This window comes from Carassius carassius, chromosome 4, assembly GCF_963082965.1.
Source record: "Carassius carassius chromosome 4, fCarCar2.1, whole genome shotgun sequence".
Taxonomy (NCBI): Eukaryota; Metazoa; Chordata; class Actinopteri; order Cypriniformes; family Cyprinidae; genus Carassius; species Carassius carassius.
In genome coordinates, this window is record NC_081758.1 from 25,660,940 (window position 1) to 25,673,274 (window position 12,335).

Here is a 12,335-nt window from a genome sequence, read left to right on the forward strand (position 1 = left end):
GCAATTTTATGATTGTTTTATATACTAGGCTACATTTAATTAGCAATTATTAAAATTTTCTGCACAGAATAAGGTAGAAAATATACTTTATAGTTTCTGTACTGTAATAAATGTCAATTAGCACTGCATCATTCATAAATTGTTTGTGGGGTTTTTTTTTAGTTTCATCAGTTCATTCTGCTTTTATTCAGTTTAGCTGCAGATATAGCCTGGCACGTCTATGAGAGCGAGATCGCTTCTCTTTCAGTGTGAAACCGTCTTCATCTCTATTTAACTTTTCCTCTCCATCAGCGAATGATTCTGAGAGAAAACGTGCCAGATGTCTGTTTGCTAATGAAACAAAAGCTACTTTCATGCATCTGATTATCAGATAAATCTCGCGCTCTTATTTCAAGGTCGTTGTTAATGCTGTGGTTAATGTTAAAAGTTTCCTTCGTATATTCGGTTCATCCGCATTGTTTAAAAAAATTTATCATTCAATGGATCTGTGCGTATGATTTAGACACTTACATTTCTGCTCCGTCCATGCAATAAACACAGCTGTCGACGGCTCCGGTAACTCCGTCGGTAAGATGCAGAGAGCCATTGACAAACTACAGAAAAGTATAACTACTTCACGTTAGCATTACTGGACACGAGTCCTATAGATCACACGTCAGCTGCGTCAGAGACGAACGGCGCGCGAGCGCAATCCTGTGACAGTCTCAGTCGGTAAACAGTGGAGCGCGTGAAGGACAGAAGGACGATTCACGAACACTCTTCAAGGTCTCCATTAATTCGTGCGTGTAGTAATTTAATGTGTATACATTTTGAAAGCATTGAATCGCTATAGAAATCGCGATTCATTCGATTCTTAGCATCTTGAATCGATAACTGTCCAAGATCGGTGATTCACGATTCAAAAATCATGTTTCAAGATCGATGCATATGAATCGACAGGGTTTGTAATCGATGCATCGAGAAAACGAGTGAATCGTTACACCCCTAATATGTACTGTTAATATATATATATATATATATATATATATATATATATATATATATATATATATATATATATATATATATATATATATATATATATATATATAACTGTTTAATGCAGAATATTCTGAAATTAAAGTAATGCCATGCATGTTCTTTTCTTGAATATAACAATATTTGTGTGTGTGTGTGTGTGTGAAATACAGTGAAGTGTTGTATTTGTTATGGTCTGGAGCTCTGTCTGAGTGAGAATGGATACTGTGCTCATTCCTTCTCAGAACATTAACTAATTTCTTGAACAGTAGAGAAAGAGATTTAAAGAATGTCTCTAGTGCACACAGAGCCCCTGGCATAACACTAGCGATTGTTTGTGGTAAATTGCACAGCTGAGTTAGTGCTCATTTTATTTCATTGCTTTGTCTGAAGAACGGCGTGCCAGCTTTAATTAATGACAGCACTCTTTAGAAACATTCTTGATAGTCTCAGGGAAAGTAACAGCAGTTTATCTCACAAGTGTTACTGATTATTTTGAGTGTATCAATACAACCTGGACATTCACGTAATGGATATGAATATGTTTATCTAATCCTTTACATTTGTTGCATCATTCCCTTGAGAACTATTGTTGGCAGTTTGCTGAGTTAAACAGTTTAAGCACGATGCACTTTATAAGATTCACCAACAAAACAAATCAAGCAACAGCAATCCTTTATCTCTCAAACAAACTGCTTCGTTTTCTGCAACTTCTTACAAAATAGATAAGTGACATGGTTGCAGAAATTGTAAACCGAGAGCAGTGTGATTTGACTATGGAAATGTTGCCTCACCTTGCTGACACTTCTCTTTTAAATCAAAAAAGCAGTTCGACTACCACCATCAGTATGAGCAAAGAGTCATAGACATCTGTTCAGTCATTTACTGTGTGTGTGTGCGAGCTGTGTGCTGTGTTTTACAAACACACCAGTCCGGTTTAGAGTCCCCTCTTTAGTTTGTCTATCAAGACCCAGTAACTTGTCCTCAGTTCCACTGAACCAGGGCAAAGAAAAATAATCCCACACTTATACGAGGCTTTATCAACTTGATTATTCATATCCTGGGCCTCCTGAATCTCATTCATATGAAGATGAACTGATTGTTTATGACGAGTTCACTTGATTAAATGGAATTTGCATTTGAGTTTGTGCATCGTGATAACATGCTGAGAAGGTTTGGACTCAGTTCTACACATATTACACTTAAATATCTGTTGCTTACGCATACTTACATATGGGAAATACTAAAACAATAAAGAGGAAAACAGAAAGGGCGACACATTCACTGTAGTTTTAAGGCCGGATTGGTTTCAATATTTTTCCCTCAAATCATCCAAAAGGCTGACTGGACTCCTCCATGGACCGTGTTCAACCCCTGGGCCCTGTCTTTGACACCCCTTCATAATACACCTCAGACACCATGCACAAAGTGCTTGCCATAAGTGTCTGTCTCCCTGCCGCATGTTTATGACCAGATGTGTACCACACAGAGATTAGCTGTCTGTTTGAACTCTAAACCATTGATGTGGATGTCCACAAGGTTAGTATGGGCCATTTTTTTAAAGAAGTGTTATACCTTTTATCAGACTACTGCTTGTTTGCATACAGCACAAAGCACAGATAGGCTTGCATGCAAATAAAAAACAACATCTTGTGTCTATTTTAGAACTTGTACACTAATGTGCCAGTTGGACTCCTGATGTCTTATAACTATGGATTTTTTTGTATTTTTATTTTTCTATTCGACAATCTCCCTATTGAGCATGCAAAGGGCTTTCTTTTAGTGCTAATTAAAGTAGTTTTATATATTAAAACTGTGACTGTAATATACTGTGTGTACAATACATTTTTTGGGTACAATATTTAATGAGGTGCAAAAATATTAATGATTTAAATTTATATATATATTACATATATTAGTAGTTCTGCTTATATTATGTACTGTAGAGGACCTTAAAATATTGCTTATGGTATATATCATGCGGCCTTCAAGCCCAAAAAAATGTAGAACAAGTGCTCTACAGGATTTTGAATGCAGTCATGCCCTAGTATATAAAAAAATCTGTGGGTGGAATAAAAGAGAACTTTGACGTGCATCACTGAAAAGAATGCCAAACTCATTTCCACACATACTACAACTCCTTTCATACTTGTACACCTTATAAATAGCCAATTTCTCCCAAACTGGGAAATGAATACATAGAAATAAATAGAAAATGAAAATAGAAATATAATCTGCTTTTTTATTGAAAAAAAATTACTTTGGAAAATAAAGCTGTGCATTATTTTTCCAAGTCTGAGTTTATTATTCTCTGTCTCTTTTAGAGCTCCTTTCCAGGAAAATGCATGTACATGTGGCCATCATTTTGGGGTTCCCCCACCTCAGTCACTTCCTCCTCCAGGAGTCTGAAGGTCAGAGGATGATTCCCATCATCAACAAGGAAGGACAAAGTCCTCTGACACTGGCTCAGAAGCACAGAGACCTGCTCATCAGCGCTCTAACAGTGTGAGTCACTCCATCCAGCCTGACACAATGCACTATAATTAGATTACATCTGAAAAAGATCCATTAATCACTGTTGTGTCACCTCAGTCATTGATCTAGCATAGAGTAGGGCTAAGTTTCATGTGTCTTATGACTGTGTTATGATCAATCCCTCAAGTAGCAGTGTGTGGAGGCCAGTGTGGATGTGTCAGATATGGACTGACGGCTCTCATCAGCTCCGTATCTGCCCTGTCACCGAATCTATTTGTCTTACCGTGAGAAACGGAACATGGATAGATGCACCGCACAGCATCGAGCTGTACAGAGAGAAGTGCAGAGCTTCGGATACACTTGCAAGGGTGGGTCTGCAATTGCATACAGGTGTGGACACCCATTAACACAAATCTCAAGGAAACTCTTTGTTTTCTGTCTTTGCTTGTAGAGCTTTCTAAAGAATGTGGAAATCTCATGGTTATTCACTGTAAAAGGAAGGACTCAGAAAAGGCAGACAACAAATTTGGGGGTTATTTATACCAATAAAGACAGAAGAAAATGAGCCTAAACAGTCTAGGTTCAAATTTTGGAGTTCATATGTTTGAGACTTTGTATAATCTCTGCCTAAAAAAGCAGTGTATAAGGGAAAAAAAATAACATCGATTTTTGACTAAGCTTAACAGTATGCTTGTCTGATTATTTTCAGCTTTTTGCTCTTATAAAGTTTTGCCAGTTAAAAGTAAACTGTATAATTTTCATGGCATTACAGAACATAATTAAAAAACTGATGACACTAATGATTTAAACAGCTTCTGAATACAAATTTCACTATCTGCACCCCAAAATCATTTTTCTCTACTGTCAGTTATTCAAAAGAATTCAAAATCCGTTATATATTCGGAGTAAATAAATGGGTATATTAATTTTATAATGGAATAAATATTTTATGTGCTTACCATTTGTTAAAGAAAAGAAAGTATCATAAAACTCCAGGTGAAAACCTCTCCCTCTAACTTTAATTTTTAAAAGTCTATTAATGACTAAAGTCATAACTGGATTTTTTTGGCAGTTTACAGTATCGTTTACAGCCGACTGGTATTTCTCATATAAAAACTGTTGGCAGACAGAACAGGTCAATCATGTGCCTGTGAGGTTTCTCAAAACTGTTTTCATATGTACTTATGCATAGTTTAATAAGTAAATGTACAGTACTGTTTAAAAGTTTGGGGTTGGCAAGTTTTTTTTTATGTTTTTGAAAGACGTCTCTTATTCTCATCAATACTGCATGTATTTGATCAAAAGTTTGTGAAAAATATTTGTAACCGGCAATACAGTTTTCTATTTTAATATATTTTAAAATGTAATTTATTCCTATCACTTTTGATTTATTGCATCCTTGCTGAATAATAATAAAAAAGAGTGAAGAGTTAATCAAAATGAGATTTTTCAAATGATGTCAAACACAAACACATGTGATTCTATCTCAGACCTGACAGTGTAAAACACATTACAGGTGGGGCGACTGAGTGAAGGAAGCGTGCGCAGATCTGATGTATGTGACACAGGTAAACCAGAGCATTTTACCTCAATACACAGATTAAAATATCTCTCTTTTTTTTGTTTTTAATAAACTGTTAAACTAAAATGTTCACCTGCAATCTGGGATTTCAACTAATATTTGTGGCTTTCTGGAAATTAGATATAAACCGTGTTGTGAGTGTTCAAACTCCACAAGATCAGTCCTGGTCATAATGTTCATTTTTATTATTTTTCAGTTAATTTATTATTCCTTTCTTGGGTTTATTTTATGACTAGTTTCTATATTCTGCTGTCACCAAGGTCTTACCACTTTTCATCCTGCAGTTGTGATAAATTTTCTTCTTGTGTGGCTCTTACTTAGCCTCAGTCCTCCTTCTGTCATTCCACTTTCACTTTTTCTCTGTCTCTCACTCTCCTTTCCCTCTTGATTACCCTAGCTCTCCCCACACCAACTCTCTCTCTCTCTCTCTCTCTCTCTCTCTCTCTCTCTCTGTGTGTGTGTCACTGTGAGTTAGGTCTGGCAGGGTTGTTAGAGTACATTGGGCGAGTTTGGCTCAGTCGGGAGGACCTTGTGGTAGAATGTGGGATGAGGAGTACACATACACTAATACACACTCACATACACAGAACAGTCTTTGTGAGGGACCTCCGGCTGGTTTCCCAAACATGTCTAGTATGAGGAGACACATTCCTCCTGGGTGGGCCGAGAGACAGAGACACTATATGTTTGGGAGGGGTAAGAGAAGACAAAATGAGAGAAATAATCTGTCTGTAGTTCGACTGATCAAGAAAAAAATGGCATGAGCCTCAGCGGGTTCAGCCTCTGTGACCCTGTGAACTTAACGTTCAGACACTTCCTGTCATTGCTCACCATGGTGATAGGTGTCTTGGTTTTCCAACAGAAAGGCTTGTTTGTGCTCAAGTTTGCAGATGCATACGAGTGGAAATCAATTTCCATTTTGTATTTGTTCTTTCTACCCCTCAGATCTGAATAGCCAACTGAGAATCGAGGATGAAACCCTGGTGGATAGTGTGAGTGGAGTGATTTTTTTTGTGTGAGTGTGTCTCAGTCAATTCCTGGAATTGGAAACATAATAATGGACCACTTAGTCTTCTTCAGACCTGCCATATGTGCTCTTGTAGTGTTTTTCTGTTTGCTAATGGACTGATGTTCGTGCTTGCGTTCTTTATTTTGTTCTGTTTTTGTTCTTGAAAACGATTGAATTGTGGTGTGTGAGTGTGTTTTTGTCGTCTTGTTTTTTTTCCAGGTCTTTGAAGAACAGCTTGTTCTCTGTCTGGATGAAGAGGAAGAAGATCTAAACACGTTTAACTCAGGTAAACAAACGTCCAAAGAATTGATTTTATTCAGCAAGGATATAATAAGAAAAACAAGGGTGACAGTGAAGAACTTTTATAATGTTACAAAAGATTTCTATATATATATATATATATATATATATATATATATATATATATATATATATATACACACCCACACAAAGACAATGACTGGATCACAGTTTCCATAAAAATATTAAGCATCACTACTGTTTTAAATATTGATAATAATAATAAATAAAAAAAAGTTTGAGCACCATATCAGCATATTAAAATGATTTCTGAAGGATCATGTGACACTGAATACTGGAGAAATGGCTGCTGAAAATTCAGCTTTGCCATTACAGAAATAACTTTTAAAATATATTAAAATATTAAACAATCTTTTGAACAGTAATGTAGTTGTAATGTAGTTTTCATTTTCATAATCATTTTTGGTCGTGGACGGTTTGGAATACAGTAGCAGCAACTCAAATAGTGTTTTACACTGGAAGTTGAGTGTGAAGTTAGCATGTTGCTAAGCTAACACTGTGATACTCTAATAAGGATAAAAATATATAGCAAACAAATTGGGTAAAATAACATTTAAAAAAAAATGTTTTGTTTTTTTATATAATCAAAAAACTTTCGTTGTGCCATGTTGAAATTCATTTCTCACTGAGCTTGTTGGAGGCCATTATGGTCCATGCTGACTAATAATATAGTAATATATCCTAATCCTAACCTTTGTCCAAAAGAAGTGATTATAACAGGCAGCATAATTAAGTTGCTTAATTATATCTTTAGATCCAAGATTTTTTTTTATTTATTTGTCACATACATGGTTATATGGAGAGCATATGACCAGCAGTAAAATGTAAGTCAGGTCTGCTCCATCAACAGCGCAATTGTTAAAGAATACAAACACACAATAAAATTATATATAAATATGATATGGAAAAGGTAAGATAAAAAATAAGAATAAAATAAAATGCTTATAAAATAAAATTAAATGTGCAGGACAGTATATTCTAGACCTAATAAATATTACGATGAGCAGGAATGTACAAGAGAAGAACGTGCAAACCGTTATAGTAGCAACATAGCAGCAATAGAGGTAAAACAAAGTAAATTAATAAAAAATTACAGAAATTGCTGTGTGCATGTGACAGTGTGAGTATATTAAGTATCTTACTGATAATTAAGTGAAGTCATGTTAAGAGAGTTTAGGAGCCTGATGTCCTGGGGGTCTCTCAGTTTTTGCCATCAGGCTACGGAAGTGTTTACCAGATTGCAGAAAATGAAGTGTCATGTTGGACTTCTGATCTCAGAAATGTTTAGCTTTGTTTCAACAGATGTATTGATTGGACTACAGATTAAATATTGAATAGCCTACAAAGTTCTTATATGTAAACATCAACAAGAAATTTTGATGTTGACTGTTAATGCTCTGTGTATGTCCTTGCATGCATGAGAAGGGCTTACTGAAGATGGAAAAGTCAAGAATTGTCTAATTGGAGTGATGTTTACCAAATTTACCTCAGTGCAGTTACATCAGCCTGGCCAAAGGAGTAGCAGAAAAGTGTTTAATTTAAGAGGATTCTTTGAGGTTAGAGCAAAATCGTGTTCATTCAAAACAGACATCTTGTGTTTTTAATTATTCTCTCGGTGTGCTACAAATACAAAGTAGCAGGCGCTGGCAACGAAACATACTCATTTTCCATCTAAATGAAATTGTGCAGACCTTCTGTTCAGTGTTCATTGATTAGTTTCATGTCATTGCTGCCTTCTGGATTTCAGATGCTGCCATTGCTCTTATGGATCTGCTTTCCTTGGTACAAAAAGTGCATTGTTTTTTTTTGTGTTTTTATTTTTGGAGGAAGATTTATAGGCAAGGAAGGACAGAATAACTCTTTTCTTTTGAAACCACTTTGGTCCCTTCAACACAACAGCCCTCTCACACAGACATGCACATTCACAGTTTCAACTGTAAAGTCGAAGCAGGAATGTTAACAAGCTTAGATTTTTGAACTTGCACAAAAGCTGACATTAAAGATGATGCTTTAAAATCCGACAGAATGGGTTCTTCATCCGAATACAAATGCTCTCACCGATTTCTCCCAGTTACCTTATTCATGTAGCAAAATGCTTCCAATACAGGTCTATGTTACCTGAGGGGTTACTTCTGTAAGTTTTAGGGGTCTTTTGGAGAGATTTATTTGGTTAAACCTAGAAAAAGAAAGTACTTTATTAGTTGTGATACTTTTTTAACCCTTTCATGCATGAATTATGATAACCTCAGTGCTTTTATTGCTCTTAGGGCATGAAAAACAAGAATTGATTTTTATTTTATTTTTTTACAAATTTTTCAAAGAGATCTTCAGATGTCCACTTGAGTGGACAGCATGCGGTTGGTTTAAACTGAAGATATACTGTATTAAATATAAGACAATAATCAAACAGATAAAGTATGTGAATTTAACAAACTAATCAATGCAATTATATCAAATAATGTGAAAACTATAAAATATATGCAAAAAATATAAATGCTAAATATTGCAATGGCTTCATACAAGTTCATACAAGTTGCACTTCGTGTATCTATGATATCAGAACATGAGGACGTGATTCCATCAGAATTTTCTACAGCCTGTCAAGGTACAACTGTGGAAACCACTCAGATGCTCCCTCCAGTGCACCAGAGTATGGAGATTTACCCTTATTAGCTGATAATTATGATTATGTTCAAGATGGACATGCACATTTCTATCATAGCCACCCTCTGAGAAAACCTAGCGATATGTTTTTTCAATCTCATCTGAAATGATCAGTGTAACGCATTACAAGTAACATGCATAACCCATTCAGATTACTTTTTTGATGTTACAAGTAAAGTAATGTGTTACAAGTAACATGCATTACCTAATCAGATTACTTTTTGATCTAACAAGTAATTAACTACAAGTAATGTGCATTACCTAATCAGATTACTTTTTGATGTAACGAGTAAAGAAACGCATTACAAGTAACATGCATTACGTAATCAGATTACTTTGTGATGTTATGAGTAAAAAAACGCATTACAATAATGCACATTACATAATCAGATTACTTTTTGATGTTATGAGAAAGGAAACGCATTACAAGTAACATGCATTATGTAATCAGATTACTTTTTGATGTTATGAGTAAAGAAACGCATTAAAAGTAACATGCATTACATAATCAGATTACTTTGTGATGTTATTAGTAAAAAAACGCATTACAATAACATGCATTATAAAATCAGATTACTTTTTGATTTAATTTAACAAGTAAAGTAATGCATTACAAGTGTCATACATTATGTAATCACATGACTTTTTTCGATGTCAATGAAAATTACATTCTAATAATACAAATACATTTATTTACAGTAGAAAAAGTCAATGCATATTAAGTTTTTAAGTTTTAAATTTCAAAAACAATATTCACATTATAATTATGAATTGTAGCTGAAATATAGCCATTGCATGCATGACGTCCACTACAGTGGACATGTGATTAATCAGAGTTTTCTCTCAATCTAAAATCAAAACTTGGGAAAATTTTACTGTGATATGACTCAGTAGATATTGCTTTATGCTGCAATATTTTTTTTTACCTACAAGAGTCTCCTAGGATAGAAGGAATGGGTGGATATTCTGGAGCAACTTGGCATGTCTGACTGGCCCTTGGCCATCTTGGTTTGGAGGGGGAAAAAAATCGAAACACAAAGGCTTGCCACTTGGTTGCAATTTATAGGATGATGCACCAGGGTCCAATGAAGAGATTGATGTGCAACTTTGCCATAAAAACCCGTGCAAATTCAAGGAAATGCTTTTTTAATAGCTGTCCACTGTAGTGACCACTATGCGTGAAAGGGTTAAGGAAAGAAAATGTAGGAAAGTAGTACATTTTAAATTAAATGTTAAAATGAACAAAATGCACAACACAAAAGATGAAAATGCCTTGAGTTTTATTAAATGACTTTGGGTTGATCAAACTTGAGCTGATCTTCTCTGTAATAAGTGTAGCATAATTGTGTATCAATTTCCCTAAAATAATCTTGTTTTGACTCTAAAAATTTGAAAAGTAGTACTTACCCATGATAATGATTATAAGAATATTTGTTCATTCACACTCACATATGCAACCTATTCTCATAATCTGAGCAATATTGAGCTAACATTTCCCTTTTTCTCGTTTTAAACACAAACCCAGTCTCTCACACGCAGACAGTTAGCCACTAAAAACTCTGGAGGCAGAGGGAGGAGAAAGCTGGGGTTGGAGCCCAGATTTCATGAGAGACTAAAACAGTCACACAAAAACGAGCAGGCAGACTGGAAGCAAACTCTTTTGGAGGTCTCTATTTAAACTGAATGGACAATTCATCGAAGTAAGGGAATCTGAATATGGATGAGCGGATATAAGAAAAAAGGAATTTAATGTGACATTTTTGTTTACTCACCTTCACCTTTCAGAAGATCTGTCTTCATAAGGAGGATTTTCTAAACAGACATATATAATTGAGTTGCAGCAGACTTATGGTAAAAATAACCTGTGAAAAGTCTTTTGTTGGTTTTTGAGACCTTTGGTGAACTGAATGAGTCTGCTGTTTGGATTACTGGAGCGCATGTTTCCGCTGAAGGATGGATAAATACACACACTGAGTGGTTCGCTAACAGAGTCTGAATGTCCTCCACATGCAGAGAGTAATTCATCTCGTCTAAGACACACACTCACACACACACCTGGCTGTATTTTAAAAGTTCCTGGCTGGGGGTGACTTGGCTTTTGAACTAGTAGATTTACTGTTGTGTTTCAGTGGGTTTGATTTTGTGAGTTGGGTCTATGTCAGATTCAGTTGAGCTGTTGAATGTGTGGGTACTTTATGTATAGTTGGGTTTTGTAGGATTGACTGGAGGTTGATTTGGTGTTAATTTGCATGTGTAGGGTCGACTTTTTCTAGGTTTAGGTTTTATTTTGTTGCAGATTATAGTTTAATTTCAATGTTATGTTCATATAAATGAATATTTTATTATATACAGGTACAATATTATTACCGATATATTTTAGTTATCGTTAGCTATCAGCTCAGCAAGACTAATGTTGATTTTTCAGTAAACTCATGTTTTAAATAGAGATTTTAGATCATGTTCTAGATTATACTGTGGGCCACCACTCTGGGATTGTTTTTAAAATTAAGTAATGTTTGTTGCAAGTCAGTTTGGGCCACCCTTGTACTGTTTTTGAGGCGATACTTAACTCATTCCTGCCTGTGAGAAGTTGCCTTACAAATTAGGTTACTTTGCATCATGAATTCATGAAAAAATTATTATGGAGATTTGTTCCACGTTGAAATTGCAGTTTTCTTTATAAAGATCAAGAGGAGGTGTGTGTCCTTTTGCATCCCAGGACCTCATGGGGTTTTATTAGCGTTTATGGTTAATGATTCATAAACCTTGGCTGACCTTTCAGATTCCTACTGACACCTTAGTCTAAAAAATCCTCCTTCGTGCTCTCCCAGGTCCAGTTTGAATCCTGACTCTCCCTGCAACAAAAAAATGTGAGAGTATAGAGTGTCAAGTCTGAGCCCACCTTCTTCAACATGAGCACAAGCGATCGTGGACTCATCTCCTCAATGCTGATCTGAGGAATCTGCTTTTTTCAGAAAGGTGTTCTCAAACTCCTGCGTAACTCCTTGTTGATTTTACTGTTATGTGTTTCACAAAACGGAGCAGTTAAGGAAGATTAAAAACATGGACTCCGATTCAGACTCTCCGTTTAACTACTCATGGCCATCCTTCCCAAAGATGAGAATCCGGAGACGGACATCAAAAGCAGGTAACTAGAGAGCAATGGAGAGAGCGAGTAAGAGAGAGTGAGAGAACCTGTCTGAATGAATGATGCATGCAACAAAGACACACACATATATATATATATATAATGCTTAAGGAAAGCAA

The 12,335-nt window shown here is 35.5% G+C and overlaps 1 protein-coding gene across 2 annotated transcripts in view; it reads left to right on the top strand.

Moving 5' to 3' along the window:
* LOC132139611 (rho guanine nucleotide exchange factor 28-like) overlaps positions 1 to 12,335 on the top strand; it is a 66,941-nt gene that overhangs the window by 13,654 nt on the left and 40,952 nt on the right. The window contains exons 4-9 of one of the 2 annotated variants that reach the window (XM_059548094.1): positions 3,342 to 3,522; positions 3,680 to 3,860; positions 4,628 to 4,636; positions 5,009 to 5,060; positions 6,020 to 6,066; positions 6,303 to 6,369. In XM_059548094.1, coding sequence (XP_059404077.1) covers positions 3,342 to 3,522; positions 3,680 to 3,860; positions 4,628 to 4,636; positions 5,009 to 5,060; positions 6,020 to 6,066; positions 6,303 to 6,369 — 537 coding nt within the window. Of the gene's footprint in view, positions 1 to 3,341; positions 3,523 to 3,679; positions 3,861 to 4,627; positions 4,637 to 5,008; positions 5,061 to 6,019; positions 6,067 to 6,302; positions 6,370 to 11,863; positions 12,217 to 12,335 lie in introns of those variants that run through there. The other variant, XM_059548092.1, reaches the window with a different exon arrangement.